Below are 16,445 nucleotides of genomic sequence, written 5' to 3' on the forward strand. Positions count from 1 at the left end.
ATTGAAGAGTAATTTGTAACCCACCAGATGGCATTCACACCCCAAAATTTATACTGAAAATCTTTAAATATGATTGTGGTCTTTACTTTGGAATTTTAAAAGGTTAAATTATTTTCCTAATATAAATAGCAATAAAATAAACTTTAAGATGAAACAGAAGTAACTTACAAACACAGTCATAAATCAAAGCTGTTGTTTTGGGGGTTCAAGGGACGGGCATTGTGACGTTTATGGCAGGACTTTCCTGATTGGCTAAATGTTCTGCAGGGGTGAGAGCCTCTTGCATGTTTACTCTAAAAACTAAATTTACCCAAATGGATTGTTTAAGACTCGCAGTCCATACCCCGAACATATACTAAATCTCTGTAGCAATTTACATCAGTTTTATTTACTCAACCCAACATTTATGCCTCTAATATAGTAATAATAGTGCTTTTTAAGTTTAGGTTCAATTGCGATTTTTTATTTTTTAATACACCCTCAGTCTCTAGCAGAATGTCACATAGCTGTCGTCTTCTCTGTGGTTTTTTAATGAGCTGCATCGGATGGACAGGTATTATTATAGCGACTTTGACAAACAACTGGGTGGTGACCTGTAAATACGGGATGGACACTTGCAAGAAGAGGGTAGAGCTCGAGACGAAGAGTCTGTGGACCGAGTGCATCATCTCTACTGCTCTCTATCACTGCTCACTCAACCAGATCCTGGAATTACCTGGTGAGAAAACAATTGATGCAAATAAACATCAAATTTTTATTTTATTTATTTTTTATTGCAAGACAAAAGAAATAAATTTCGTCACTCAGGTACGATTTTGCGGGTAATGTCAGTTTTACGTCAATTGACGCAAAAATGCGTGTTTGACTTCTTGCACCGCTGCGCAGATCAATTGGCGTATGACATCAAAGTACCGCGAGAGCGATTCGCTTCGTTACTCTGATGTAATACGCTGATCGGTCTGCGCAGGGTTGTATGAAGTCGAACACACTATTGAGGTATGTACTAAATATAGTAATGAGAGGCAGCATTTAATCCATCAGCTAGAAGATGAAGAGATACCGTTGAAAATAAATGAAATATTGCAAAGGAAATCTAGTGATTTATGTTTTAAGTTTTTATTTTTATTTTTTAGGAAAACTGGTTTAATAAGGATAATTTAAGTGTAGGAACAATAGTATTCAGACCCACACTCCATTTCAGAAGGTGGCAGTAATGCAACCAGACGTTGTTTGCCAACTGCCATAAAATAAGAAGAAGAAGAAGAAGAAGAAGAAGAAGAAGAAGTCGAACACACCTGTTTGCAACTGCACCTGGTTTGCTGTCAGTAAAGGTAACTCGTGTTTTTGTGTTCTTGTTTTACAAGCTTACGTCCAGACGTCTCGTGCTCTGATGGTGACTGCCTCTCTGCTCGGTTTGCCCTCTCTGGCGCTCGCGCTGCTTGCGATGCCATGCGTCAAACTGAATCAGGACACCGAAGACACTAAATACAAGCGTGCAGTCCTGGGTGGCATTCTTGTACTGTTCATATGTGAGTAAAGGGTCGAGTTGGACAAATTGTGAAATATTATAAAGTAACCTTGAGAAAAGTTACACCCTCCCTTCAAAAAGTTTAGGATCACTTATTTTCAACATGTTATAAAAATATCCTGCACTCATCAACACGCTTTTTTACACAAACTATTAAGCATGTATTAAGCATTTTTTAGCATTTTTTTCTAGAGTTGACAGAAAACACAAAACGCTTGAACAAGTTTGGTTGCTCAGGGCATGTATGCGCGCGCGCCCGACGTTTTTTAACCAGAGTGCGTTTTTGAACATAACATGTATATTAATATAAACATGATAACCAAATACACAGTTGAGTGTTTATGTAAATTTTTTTCATTTAATATCTGCTTATTAGATGTTAAATGCGCTCATATATTCGCTTAAAAAGTGGATCCTAGACGTCGACAAGATCGTTCATGATATTAAAGGGATAGTTCACCTTAAAAAGTAAATATTTTTTTCATCATTACTCATCCTCATGTTGTACTAAACCTGTATGAATTTCTTTTTTCTGATGAACACAAAAGAAGATATGTGGAGAAATTATGGGAAACACACCAAATAGTGACCATTGACTTCCATAGTAGGAAAAAATATTTTGTAATATTGTGATAAAAGATGAAAAAAATATTTTGATAAGTTATGACGACCACACAGTTAATGGTACCCATTAAATTCCATCATATTTTTTATTCCTACTATGGAAGTCAATCTGTGTGTTTATAATTTTTTATCATCTCAAAATATCTTCTTTTTGTTCATCAAAAAATCATACAGGTTTAGAACAACATGAGGATGAGTAAATGATGACAGTATTTTTATTTTAAGGTGAACTATCCCTTTAAATCATCAGCTCGCCCACCCCTGAAATCAGTTAACATGTTGCACAATTTTATATGTGCCTACAAAACTTATTTCAGAGATTAAGTGCACCGCCTAGTTCGTAAAGTCAAGAGAAACATTTCACAAAATGTTTTTACAAAATTTAAAATCAAAATCCAGATTTTATGCTCTGGTTACTCATATCCTGCTTATAGTCTTGCTTTCAACATGTATTTCAACTTGGCTTATATGCCCTTGACCGAAGTCATTAAAAAGCATACTACAGAGATTTCCTATATCCTGTTACTGTAAAAGCTATCATATGCAGCTGTCAGTAGTTTTAATCAGTTTTCCCCCTTTGCTTTTCAGTTCTTTAAAGAGTAATATAAAGTTCTCAAGGTTGCGCTTGTTTGTTATTGACACAATTATATTTTTTTATACATTTCGGTGAAGCATTGAAGTGCATGTATTTGTGCTGGTATTTTAAAAAATACTATTATAGACACCATGACCAATCCTCCCTCTCTCTTTAGCTCTGTGTGGGATAGTATCAACCGTTTGGTTCCCCATCGGAGTCCTTCACGAGGATAATCTGATGTCATTCGGGTTCTCCCTGTATGCTGGGTGGGTCGGCTCAGCCCTTTGTTTTTTCGGGGGATCTCTGATGACTTGTTGTTCGAGGAGCGATGGCTCGAGCCAGAGTCTTGAAAACCGCTATTACTACTCAAAACACAGTGGAGTTTCTTCCCCTCCCATTAACAGTCATGCCAAGAGTGCACATGTTTGAGAGTGAAGACAGACACACATGGATAAGAACTCAGCTTTGTATCTCAAGATGGGATTTGGGCACACATACATGAAAGCTCACACACTTATACACACTCCAATGAAATATGTGAAGAATTTGTTTTCCACTGCCATGGTTTGAGCGCAACCATGTGAAGATTTGGAAGGAACAGAGAATTGGAAACTCGCTAAAGCTCGCAGACGTCGACGCATGAAAGGTTTTGTTTGCACAGGCGTTGAAATGAAACCAGGGGGAAACAGATGTTCCCTCTTGCCTAAGCATATTTTTTTTGATGTTTGTAACGTCAATCTATTTACACAGTATTCAGTTTTGCTCCTGTAAGAAATCAAATATGTTAACATATTCTTTTATTTCAGAGTTGTTAGCTCATGCATGCCTCCACTAATGTCAACATTTAGAAAAGCATGTATTACAAAATTGGACACCTTGTAATGTCAGACAGACAGGGAAACCGTCTGGCCAGATGTCATTTGCACTGTTTTCCTGGAGAGTTCCTCACAGTATCCTGTATTCGAATGTAATTGTAACTGGAAAACTTGTAATTTTTCAAGTTTCATTTTACTGATGATTGATTCATTTTAGTAACGAACATTATTGTATCCTCCCTGTGCTTTCTTTTCCAATATGTTTTTAAATGTATGTAATGTTATGGCGCCAGCTGTGGTCTTTATAAAATGCAAAACTTGCTAATGGCTGACAAAAAGACACAATTTGTGTTTGTAAAATATATTAATTTTAATATTTCATTTTAAATGCATATTCTTCTTCAAGCATGTAACTCTCGGTGTGTATTTACATGTGTTCTCAATCGAAATGATTTTACGCTAGCTGTAGGGAAGAAATATAAATATACTCACGCAAACAAGGGAAACCCACAAGAGTAACATATTTCTACAAAGCAGAAAGAATTTCATATCAATGTCCCAAAATATTTTGAGAACTATTAAGCTATCGCAGGGAGCCAATCATAATATTTCCCCCAAAATTCTAAGGAGAGCTTACTATGTTAGATCAAGTACAGCTGTGGAGATGGTGTAAGGTTAAAAGTCCATTCAATGCTTCTTTATAGGTAATATACGGCCATCATAAAGGGGTTTAAATTTTAAAACTATCAACATAAAAGTGCTAAAGTAATATAATGTGGTAGTTTTAGTGTACCGAAGATTGCATTTCACAAACATTAACTGAAATAAAGCACCAGCATTGTAACAGCAGAAAAAATTTTCTGTGTTCTAATGAATATGTAAGGATTGGTTTAGTCTTATTAAAATAACAATATATAATTAGGTTAAAGGCTCTGTTAAAATCTTAGTAATAAAAGCCAAACGGGTCTTAAGCCAAAACATCCCTCTAGATATATTACATATCTATCACAAGGTGCATATAAAGAGCTCAGATGCAAAAGCCGCTAAACGCCACCACCGTCAAAAATAAGAGAATGATATTGAGCGAATGTTTTTGTCACATATTATACGTTTATCAAATGCTGATCTGTGTAATCCTGGCCTCAGGCCATTCAGAAATATGGCAGAATTCATTAAAAACACAGATTAAAAAGTGCACGAAAGAAGAATTGAAAGAACGACCGCACACGTATTTTACCTGGTTAAAGGCGGGGTGGACGATCTCTGAAAGCCATTGACATTTGAAATCACCTAAACAAACATGCCCCACCCCAATAGAATCTGGACCTTCTTTTGATAAACCCGCCCCACACATACGTAACCCAGGCAACGATGTCAGTTAGTACCGAGGGGCAACATTCCGATCTCTCTAATGAAGCCAATACGGAAGTGACTTAAACTGCAATTCATCGACTGGCCACTTAAGGCTGGCTCCAAAAGGGAGTCAATTCCCATAGACTCCCATGTTAAAAATGCCCAACTTTACAGTAGAAAATAATATGTTTACAGCCTGGTACAAAGAGTGTTTTTGGTCTATATAGCTAAGTTTGCTATTCATGACAACTGTGAGGGGGGGTGAATTTTTTTGTAACTCATTCGTTTAAATTATATTAAGCCTTAAACTTCTGCATAATTAAGGGCGTGGCCGCTTGATTGACGGTTGAACAGCCAATGCTATCACTAGACTCGCGATAGGCGGGTGTGGTTTTACCTCAGCTTCACACATGTCCCTCCTCTTTACCCATTTTCGGTTTTCCGTGAGTGATTTGCGCGGCCAAGATGGCGACGGCAGGCAACGCCTACTTTAAGCTTCAGAAACGATCTTCGCAAAACAATGGGTGACGTCACGGACACTACGTCCGTATTTTTTATGGTCCATGGTTAGTACACAAATCTTACTGCTGATTTGCTACAAGTGTGTTTTAAAACTCTGTCCAACTCTCTTTTCCAAAGCATTTTTTTAAAAATCAGGAACCCCGCCTTTAAGGGTTTAATGAATATATTTGGATATTGACTGAATTTTTGAGCCTTTTTCCCTTTATTTACAAAGGACAGTAAAGAGTGACTGAGACTTTTTTTAGAAGTGGAGATTTTTTTCCACGAAAGACTTGGTTAAATACCAATGAAATTCTTAAAGTGACATTTGTGAAAATAAAACATTTCAGTTACTGGCTAATATACAAAGAACAATTCCCGCACACTATCTGCTTGCTGAAAAAATGTTTTAATGAAAGTTGCGTTGCAACGTTTCGATCAACTGATCTTCATCAAAGTTGCCTGATGAAGATCAGTTGATCAAAACGTTGCAACGCAACTTTCATTAAAAAAAATTTCAGCAAGCAGATAGTGTGCGGGAATTGTTCTTTGTATATTTTGAGACTTTTTGTCGCCTTATCCTACGCACCTATCTATTGACTTCAGGTGTGCGACGCTAATTTGTTTGAGTTACTGGCTAATAACATTTTCATTGCCATTAAAGTGAAATTACTGAACCTAAACATAAGGACCTAATAAAAAAATACTAATCTACAAGAAAACATGTCAGACGCACTTGGCAGGGTTTTCATCTGAGCTCTTCATATGTATTTGACAAGTACTTGTTTAGAAATAAATAACATTTAAAACGTGTTCACAAAGAAATGCACTCCAAAAACTACTTAGTTTAGTTTAGATCAATAGCTTTAGGTAACCATGACCATGTTTTGCCAAAGTAGGATATCAGAGATCTACATTCCTATATCACCAACTTTTGTTGTTACTGAATCTGCATTTCTTTCAAACTCTACTAACTTCCCTCGGAAAAAATGCTGGGTAATTGCCAACCCTGCAGCGTTGGGTCAAAAAGGGAGAAACCCAACCCATTGGGTTGTAATTTAAGCAATAGGTTGTTTGAACCCAAAATGTTTCTTTTTTACTCAATGGTAGAGTATTAAATCGTAAAATGTCAAGTATGTTGACGATAATGTTATTTAAAGTCCTCAACCCTAAACCTGCCTTAAAATCTGGTTGGTTGATAAGATTGTAGTTCTAGGACTCAGCTGCCCAGCCCTGGTACTGTCCCTCCTGGTCCTCCTCTTGAGAATGAAGGTCTTCTTCCACAGTAAAGCTGTCGTCCACCTCTGTGTCATACCTTTGGTAAGAGCTGGCATGGGCCGCTTCTTCTCTAGCACTGAGTTCAAGGGAACTGTTCCACATCCCGTAACTAAAGTAAATCAGCAAACCTAAAGGTGAAAGAAGAGACAGGGCTTGGTTAAAGAAATTGTTTGTCCAACAACAAAACTTCTTTGCTAACGGTACTGTTGTTCCAAACCCATATGACTTGAATGTGGTAGACGCTTTCATCCAAAACAACTTTCAGTGCATTCAAGATTAAAATTTTTATCAGTATGTTAGATTTGTTATCACTTCACCTTAACAGAGATTAATCTACACTCTTAAAAATGAAGGTTCCCTACCCAGACAGCAGATGACTCTGGGCCGGATCCGCACCAGGGGCCTCATTTATAAAGCGTGCGTACGCACAGATTTGATCGTAAAGTATGCGTACGCAAAAATCCACAGTAAAGTCCATATTTATAAAAACATTTTTGACATGGAAAAGAGTTTAGCGCAACGACAGGGTCTGAGCAGACATACACACTTTTGCTTGTCCGATTGCTGCAGGTTTTTGGAAATATATGCCGTTCAAGATCATTTGCGATTTATAGATTTCACATTTGAAAGAAAGGGGTATGTACATTTCTTACATTTATATAGCGCTTTTCTCAGTACTCAAATCGCTTTACATATGAATGGGGGAATGTCCTCAACCAGCACCAATGTGCAGCATCCACCTGGATGATGTGACGGCAGCCATATTGCGCCAGAAAGCTCACCACACACCAGCTTATTAGTGGAGAGGAGATAGAGTGATATAGCCAATTAGTATGAGGGATGATTAGTAGGCCAATGGGCAAGTTTGGCCAGGATGCCGGGGCACACCCCAACTCTTTTTCGAAGGACATCCTGGGATTTTTATTCACCACAGAGAGAGTCAGGACCTCAGTTTAACGTCTCATCCGAAGGACGGTGCATTTTTGACAGAATAGTGTCCCTGTCACTATACTGGGGTGTTAGAACCCACAAAGACCACAGGATGAGCACCCCCTGCTGGTCTCACTAACACCTCTACATTCGCTTTATGAATCACACGTACGCATTTTTGATAAATGATCGTTAGATCAAATCTACACAGCATTTAGTAAATGAGGCCCCAGATCCGCTCCGAAGTTGGCAGAACGTGGTGCATCTGGCCCAGAGTCGTCTACTGTCTGGGTAAAGGTTCTTTGCCATATTGTGTGGTTCCATAAAGAACCTTTAACATCTGAAGAACCTTGCTGTTTCACAAAAAATCCTTTGAGGACTCTTTAGACCAGGAATGGGCAACTTCGGTCCTGGAGGGTCCAACCATAATAAAAGTCACCTGAAGCAGCCAATTAAGGACTTACTAGGCATACTAGAAACTTTTACGCAGGTGTGCTGAGGCAAGTTGAAGCTAAACTCCAGTGCCCGGTTGCATGAAACTCCTTAAGTGAGGGTTTCCCTGAGGGAGAAAAAATCCCTGAGGTAAGGGATTTATTTAAGAGCGTTGCAACAAAGGTCTTAACTGTCACCCTTACCTAAGTGTTTATACTAAGTATTTTACGGTAGTCTCTGCCAAAACACGGCAGCGGAGACGCGGTTGCTATGGTTACAAAATCTCACAGCGGTAACAAATCAACGCACGCAGCTCGACAGACGGCGGATTTGTGTACAATGAAACATCGCAAATAACAGACTGTAAAGTGCCGCGTGTATAAAACCTCAAAGTAATTCAAACTGGAAACACTTTAGATTGACGGATGATCAAACCGCTATTCTCCTAATAAATGCGCATCTTTTTCTCTAGGGATTATTTAGATCGTTAGAAATGCGCGTTGGTACTTCATTTTCTTAAATAACCATAAAATCGGCCATCGCGTGTGACGTTAAGGGACCTGTTAAAGTCCCTTAAGTTTTTAAGGGAAAATGTGACTTAAGGACTTTGTAGCAACGCATAGCAGAACTTAAGGTAATACTTTAGCATTCAAGGGTAAATACTTATTGACAGCCTTAAGGTTCACTTAAGGGTTTTTCTTGCAACCCATTTTTTATTAAGGGTACCCTTAACCTTATATTTAAGGGATTTCTTAGCTTAAGGACTTTCATGCAACCGGGCACAGGTCCTCCAGGACCGAAGTTGCCCATCCCTGCTTTAGACTATAAAAATGTAAATGAATGGTTTTTCTATAGCATTGCTGTGAAGAATCTTTTGCAGCATCTTTATTTTTGGCTTACCTAGGGAGCACCACACTACGAAGCGCACCCAAGTGATGCTGGACAGCTTCAGCATAAGGTAGATGTTTACCAGCATTGCCGTTACTGGCACAAAAGGCACGCATGGCGCCATGTAAGGCAGCTTTTTAGGATTTTCCGGCTGCCGAAGAATAGTAATAACCAGAGATACCATGACAGCAATAATAGTCATTATAAAAGGCATTATTGCCCAGCGAACCCCTCCTGAGATTCGTTCAAAACCGTAGATGACCAGGATCCAGAGAAAGAAGGTTAAGACAAAAAAAAGAAGAACGCAGGAAGTGACGGTGCGTCCTGTTGCAGGTGTCGGTCTATCACTCGGGTTCGGCAAGCCCAAACGCACCCGCAGGGTATAATAGTGAGAGCCCAGGGCACGTTTTAAGACACCCACCAGGGCGCTATCAGGGCTGTCTGCATCCATGCCATTCTCTCCTCCTCCATATCCAGAGCTTTCCGACTGGTAGCCCCCCGAATTCGACTTTCCAATCAGCGTTTCATCATCACCCTTCGACGGAAGGTTCTTGGCCCCACAGGGGTTGTCGTTGTACTCCTCACCACCGACGTTGATCTGCAATTCCTTCCCACTAGCTGCCATCATCTCCTCTTTTCTTCTCCTTTCCTCTTCTTCCTCCTCAGTAAGGAAACTGGTGAAGCTGTCTCTATCCGGCTGATACCGCAAAAGCAACACGCACACGGAGACCAGCGTGTAAGCCAGCAGCGTGCCGATGGACATCATCTCAATCAGATCCCTCAGGCTCACCAGAAGGGCCAACAGAGCAGCCAGAGACCCCGATAGAACGCAGGCCACCACGGGGGTCTCGGTATGGGGGCTCACAAAGGAAAGGAACCTGGCATACACACAGATACTTTAGTAGTAGACATGGAAAATTGATTAGCAGGAAATAGACAAATGAGCACATCTACCTGAAGAGAAGGCCATCTCCTGCCATAGCATAGATGACTCTGGGCATCGGAAACAGGGATCCTAGCAGGCTCACGGTGAGTCCTGCAACAGCTCCTACTGCTACAATATACTTCCCCGCCAGAAAGCCATGAACCGCAAACATCTCCATAAGGGGGGCATCTCCATCGATCAGGTTGTATGGCACCATCAAGGTCAAAATAACACTCACCTAAGAGATACAAATACAAAAAGTATTGTTCGGCACCCTGTATATGTATATATATACAGCAAACCGCCCCCCCCCCCGCCCTTTTTATGTTCTGAGAAAATAAACCAAAAAGTGTATATTATTTTCCAAGGTTTGTATTTCGTTAGCCAGGAAAGTTTTAATACAGAAAGAGAACGTTATTTTTAGGTTAATTTAATGTTCCCCCTAACGTTAGAATAACGTTATTATAACGTTAAACTAACCTATAAAAAAATAACAGTTCTCTAACGTTATGAGAACGTTATTCTAACGTTAGGGGAATGTTATTCTAACATAAAAATAACGTCTATTTCTGTAAAGAAAACTTTCCTGGCTAACCAAAAACAAACCTTGGAAAATAATGTTATGGGAACGTTTTGGGAACCAAAAATTGTTAGCTGGGCTGCCTATAGCATAAAATTTCTGTCAAGACTGTCATAATTCCCTTTTTGCCAATGTCATTTGCAACTGACTAGCAATTGCAAGATAGTGATTTTGTCATATGATGTATAGCCTTTCTGGCTATTTAAAAATACAGATCCTCCTCAATAACTTCCTGTTTAAATGTACAGAACCCTTTGCCTTTGCTGCTGCTGACATAATACAAGAACATTCAATTAATGTACAATTATAAAGTATATATAAAAAGCCCTTGCCAAAAGTTTTGTTATTATAGTCAGACGTTTTAAAGAGAACTTACAGAGACGTATGCTGTTAGACAGGTAATGAGAGAGGCTGTTATTGCGTATGGAATTGAAGTGTCTGGGCTCTTGGCTTCTTCGCCTGTGGTGGCAATAATGTCAAAGCCAATGAAGGCATAAAAGCAGGTTGCAGCTCCTTGCATGACCTGCAATACACAAAACATGTACTGTTGTCACCCATACAGAAATGAGATGTAAACAGCATTTTTATATTATGTACATTAGTGTTACATGATGTATATATTATTGTAGTATATGTTAAATGTTTTACATGTATCAAGTTTAAAGGTCACATTCTTTCTGATCTATTTTTTAAACTCTAGTTAATGCACTGTCACTGAAAAAAATGATTCATTGAATTTAATCCATTTTTTTAAGGTACGTGGTTGCAATCAATTTATTTAGGCTACATTTAAACAAAAGTTTTATATTTTATTTTACTTTACTAATCTTTTTGTTTAAATGTAGCTTAAATAAATTGATTGCAACCACTTACCTTAAAAAATTGATTGAATTCAATGAATCATTTTTTTCCATGTAATTTTTTTTGTAGAAATTACAGTATGGTTGCCAGTAATTTACTGTAGATTTTATATTTATTTACTGGCAACAGTTTGTTCAATTTAAATGAACATTAAACATTTTCAGTCTTTATCTTCCACAGTAAGTTACTGGCAACCAGCTGCATAATTACAGTAAATTTTTTACAGTGTGTGTAATGTTGCTATAATTGCATAAATAATACCTGTAAAATGATAAAGCTCAAAGTTCACTGCCAGGCGATATATTTTCTTTAACAGAATTTGTCTTTCAAAGCCTACAGCGAACGGCCGGTTTGGACTACAGCCCTCTCCTTCCTACTTTAATGACCTCAGTAGAAGAGTTTTTTTGACTAAACTCCGCCCACAGGAATACGTCAGTCGCCAGCTAAGCTAACGGCTAGCTAAGCTGCTATCGAACTACAACACACTAAACAAACTACACAATCAGAACTCGTTACGTATTTCTGAAGGACGGACTTCATAGGACAAGGAAGACATCCCGTTTTTATGACAGTGAAAACAGTGCTATAAGTAAATTGTGTGAAACATGTACACATGTTATATTGCACACTGTAAACACAATCAAAGCTTCAAAAACACAGAAAGATCGGGACCTTTAATTCATTACCCTGTATAAATTCTTACCCCTGACCAACCGTAGGGCAAAAACCTCCCATCTTCCCAGTTGGCTCCACTGACAAAGAAAAGTCCAGCAACAACCATGAAGATCCACACTACAAGGTTCACCACATTGAGCACATTATTGAAGCTCACTGAGTTTTTAACCCCTAAACCCACAATCACTGTCACCATCAATGCGATCAGCAAAGCCAGGAGGTCTGGATAAGATTCTTCTCCTTTACCTGATAGAGGAATCATGGAGTATATGATCATTAACAACCTATGAGATGCAGTCGCCCATGCACAATTTAAATTGAATATTAAAAGGAACAGTATGTAAGAAACGTATATCAATTAACCATAAAATGGCCCTGATATGTCACTAGACATTAAAAAATCATGTTCATTTCAAATGCTTATATCACTGACAACAGTGGTCTGGCCAGGATATTGTCGTTTAAAAAGTGGAGTTCCAGCCCTCAATTGATGTTTATGTTGTCATTTTGTGTATTGGCCACCAGTTGTGTGATTGCAGTACCAGTTTTAGCCACAAGTTTTGTGATTGCAATACCAGTTTTGGCCACAATCCTACATACTGTTCCTTTAATCAGCATACATATTAATCTTATTTTGCACAAGACATTTTATATTCCCCTAAATCCAGGCTAAAATCTCATAATCAAATAATGATATTAAAAGCATCAAAGTTTGATTTTAATAATTGATTTTACATGACTAAAGATATATTAAAGATATAAAGGTTATATTTTCATATAAATTATGTAGGATGAATTTAAAACAGTAAATGACTTTAGTTGGGTTTTTACAGACAGGGTAATATTTAATTGCAGTAAGAAACACCCACCCAGACCATTCATTGTTCCAAGATGGTTGATCATGTAGCGGCTGATGGTGTGATTTGCTAAAGAGTCAAACATGCTGGAGAGAGCACTGGCTCCCGCTGCTGTGCCAATCAGATACTCCAGAATCAGATTCCAACCAATAAAAAAGGCCACAAATTCTCCCACTGTGACGTAACTGTATGTGTAGGCGGAGCCTGTTGTTTTGGGTACTCTGACACCAAACTCAGCATAGCAGACTCCTGTGTAAAAATCAGTTATATGGGCTGTTTGATAACTTTAGTTATAAAATAGATATCCTGGTTATTGGACATTGGTTTTAATACAGGGCTGGATCTGCCCCGAAGCTGGCAACTTCGGCACGGATTTGGTGCAGATCCAGCCCGGAGTCGTCTGCTGTCTAGGTAGTGAACCTTAAATTTTAAGAGTGCAGAGAAATCTCTGTTAAGATGAAGTGATAAATCTGACATATTTAAAAAATATTTTTTATAATTTTTTGTACACATCTAAAAGTTAGAGCACCAAAACTATGTAATTTCAACATACAGGTAAAATGCTCAAAACATATCAAAAGCTTAATTACCTGATAGAATTGATGCCACAGCTGCAATGATGAAGGACAAGATCACGCCAGGTCCTGCCATTTCCTTAGCAACAAGCCCGGCAACTACATACATCCCAGTGCCCGCACAGCTGCCGACCCCGAGTGACACCAGATCCACTGAAGTGAGAATCCGGGCAAGTCTGGTGCCATGCAGGTCATCTGAACCCTCCTGCATAGAGTCCACAGGTTTGGTGCGCAGGATTCGCGAATGGAGCCCATACCAGGACGATTCCCATTCGATCCTCCTGGGGTCCAGTTTGGCAAAAACAGCACTCATCCTTCACCAAAGGAAGACCGGATGAAAGAAGCAGGAGGTTTGTCCTCTCCTATGTAAGGGTTCCAGGTGTTTCCTGTAAACTTGTCTTGTGTGTCTGTCTCTTGATTTAATTCTCTCTCTCTATCTCTCTCTTCCCCAGAGTGTCTCAGTTTGGATCCAGGACATGAGCAATCAACAGCACTCGATCTGAAATTGATAAATTGTGGTCTCCACAAAAAAAGAAGGCAAGCAGATCCAATATAAGAAATTATTGTCATGTGTACTGCGCTAGTGATGATGTGATCCCTACTGAAATATTGAGAAAAATAGACTGAAGGATGATTATTTAACCTGAGCTTAGTTGAATTTAAACTTATTGTAAAAAGAACAGTACATAGTTTATGTTCATCTAAACAAAATAATCAGGGCGTTATTATGCCTAAACAACCTTAGCAAGTAACCCCTTATTCATTTAGGTGAAATGTTGCTATGGTGCAGGTCTCATTACACTTGATTAGCATATGCAGTGGACATTGATATACAAATGTAATTCAATTGTCTAGAATGCTTTTCACAGTTTTGCATTGTTGCAAAGAAGCCATAAGGATAAAGATTGTATTAATAGACCACAGAGGAGTGGTCTCCAACACTGATAACATCTCCACTATCTTGTTTCTTTCGGTCAAATGTAGGCCTGTCACTCAGATAAGTTCCTGTTGCCGTCACAGATTTGTTAAATGTGCCTGTTGTTGGTAATTGGTAGTTCAGTCTGTAACATCTCTGCTTTTATCAACAAACAACGGATCCATGACTGATGACAAATTATGTCAATAACAAAATTATATTCACATCATCTTTCGAAGTAGAAAGAGAGATAGAGAGACCAGACATCATGATTATGTTTCTCTGTAATCCTTTCTCTGTTACAGACATGAATGACATTGTGGTTTTAGTAATCCCCTCATTTGCTCATTCCCTCTTGTTATGCAGTAGGCTACATGTGCAAATGATGGGACATGAGTTCAGGGCAAGGGTAAAGAAACGGGTAATGAGGACTGGACACATAAAACTGGTCAGACACAATTACAAGCAATGGAGCTCAATTTAGATTTTTTCACTAAAACACAATAAATAAAAATGTTTGCCTTTGTTTTATGTTAATTGCATATGAATACGTACAGGATATAATTGGGTACATAAACAGGGGCATAATTTTTGGAGGTGATGAGAGGAAGGGAATCCCTCAAAAATTAATTACAAGCCCTCACAATACACTTTTAGAAATAAAGGTACAAAAGTTGTCACTGGGACAGTACACCTTTGTACCTAAAGAGTGCATATTAGTACTTCAAGGTACATATTGGCAGTTCAAAGATACATATTTGTACCTACATGGTACATATTAGGACCTTTTTTTTAAAGGTACTGCCAAAGTGACAGCTTTGTACCTTTATTTTTGACAGTGTACATATATAATGATTACCTACCCAGTCTCACAAAGTTTCGTGATATAGTCACGTTTTTTTATTTTATTCTTTTTTCGTGCTATTATCACGAAATGTCGTGTTTTTCTCGTGATCGTATAACGAATTCCTGTTTTCGTGTGATTATCACGTATTGGCCACTCAACTGCCTTTTCCTATTTTTAACCATTGTTGCTTCGGTTTAGGGTTAGATTTGGTGCTTGTATTAGAGTGTCACTTTATATATTGGTTTATACTATTTTTTCAGATTATTTTTTTAAATGTCGCCTGGCGTTAGGGTAGGGGTGTCATTTTATGTAAATCTAACCCTTAACCGAAGCGACAATGGTAAGAAAATAGGACAAAACAGTTGAGTAACCAATACGTCACAATCACACGAAAACAGGAACTCGTCACACGACCCCGAAAAAACACGAAATTCCGTGACAACAGCACGAAAAAAATAATAAAAAATACGTGACTATATAACGAAATTTCGTGAGACTATATGTACAATCGAGACTTCAACCTCCCCCCAATGTTCAAACCAAATCTATGCCCTTGCCCAGAAATGACTATTATGTTCATAGCAATCATTTAACCACAAGCGAACCAAGGAGAAAAAAACAAATTAATAACAATTAAAACCTTTGTGTTAAAGGGGACATATCGTGAAAATCTGACTTTTTTCATGTTTAATTGGGTCCCAGTGCTTCTAACAATCTAGAAAATGTGAAAAACAACAACCCAGTAATTTAGTTTTGGTGAACCAGGCATGTAAAAAAATAGGTCATTAAAATGTGGCTCTCCTTGTGATGTCAGAAACGGATCTTGTTAAAATAATACCGCCCCTTAATCTGCACTATCCAACCACGGCACCGCCCTTTAGTGCAGAGATCAGCTCATTTGCATTTGAACGGACACACCCCAAAACAGCAAATTTTTGCTCACACATACAAAATAGCAATTTTAACATGCTATAATAAATTATTTATATGGTATTTTGAGCTAGAACTTCACATATGTACGCTGGGGACACCAAACAATTATTTGACATCCTAAAAAAGTCTTGTGAAATGTTCCCTTTAAGGGCATACAGCAGGCTTGTGCATGAATATCAGCACATAAACACTGCATCAATTCAGTTTGCTAATAAATGCAAGAAGATCAATACCAGTTTAGTATGCAAATATCGATGATAAAGTCTGATATATTTTGAACTACAAATTTTGTAACACAATATCCCATTCCCATTCATAAAAGATTTTAATTTGTTTTATCTCACCTTCCC

At 38.3% G+C, this 16,445-nt stretch overlaps 2 protein-coding genes across 2 annotated transcripts; one reads left to right on the forward strand and one right to left on the reverse strand.

The window, feature by feature from the left end:
* The first annotated feature begins 204 nt into the window (after positions 1 to 204).
* Positions 205 to 3,889, forward strand: cldn11b (claudin 11b). The gene is made up of 3 exons (XM_055182890.2): positions 205 to 718; positions 1,365 to 1,529; positions 2,905 to 3,889. Exons 1-3 carry the CDS (start codon positions 496 to 498, stop codon positions 3,156 to 3,158), a joined length of 642 nt encoding a protein of 213 aa, XP_055038865.2. The 5' UTR covers positions 205 to 495; the 3' UTR covers positions 3,159 to 3,889.
* Positions 3,890 to 6,610: 2,721 nt separating this feature from the next.
* On the reverse strand, positions 6,611 to 13,838 carry slc7a14b (solute carrier family 7 member 14b). The gene is made up of 7 exons (XM_055182891.2): positions 13,415 to 13,838; positions 12,837 to 13,073; positions 11,996 to 12,213; positions 10,808 to 10,954; positions 9,881 to 10,089; positions 8,939 to 9,804; positions 6,611 to 6,804 (listed from the first exon to the last, which is right to left on the reverse strand). The coding sequence occupies exons 1-7, from the start codon at positions 13,710 to 13,712 to the stop codon at positions 6,611 to 6,613; spliced, it is 2,169 nt and encodes a 722-aa protein (XP_055038866.2). The 5' UTR covers positions 13,713 to 13,838.
* Positions 13,839 to 16,445: the final 2,607 nt, after the last annotated feature.

Source organism: Misgurnus anguillicaudatus, chromosome 25, assembly GCF_027580225.2.
Source record: "Misgurnus anguillicaudatus chromosome 25, ASM2758022v2, whole genome shotgun sequence".
Lineage (NCBI taxonomy): Eukaryota > Metazoa > Chordata > Actinopteri > Cypriniformes > Cobitidae > Misgurnus > Misgurnus anguillicaudatus.

Excerpts from the sequence above, each read along its gene's own strand:
- cldn11b (XM_055182890.2), top strand. The coding sequence starts at position 496 with ATGTCACATAGCTGTCGTCTTCTCTGTGGTTTTTTAATGAGCTGCATC. Across the intron at positions 719-1,364 it reads CCAGATCCTGGAATTACCTG|CTTACGTCCAGACGTCTCGT; the intron begins GTGAGAAAACAA and ends TTGTTTTACAAG. Across the intron at positions 1,530-2,904 it reads CATTCTTGTACTGTTCATAT|CTCTGTGTGGGATAGTATCA; the intron begins GTGAGTAAAGGG and ends CTCTCTCTTTAG.
- slc7a14b (XM_055182891.2), bottom strand. The coding sequence starts at position 13,712 with ATGAGTGCTGTTTTTGCCAAACTGGACCCCAGGAGGATCGAATGGGAA. Across the intron at positions 12,214-12,836 it reads TGGAACAATGAATGGTCTGG|GTAAAGGAGAAGAATCTTAT; the intron begins GTGGGTGTTTCT and ends TTCCTCTATCAG. Across the intron at positions 6,805-8,938 it reads CGTAGTGTGGTGCTCCCTAG|GTTTGCTGATTTACTTTAGT; the intron begins GTAAGCCAAAAA and ends TTTCACCTTTAG.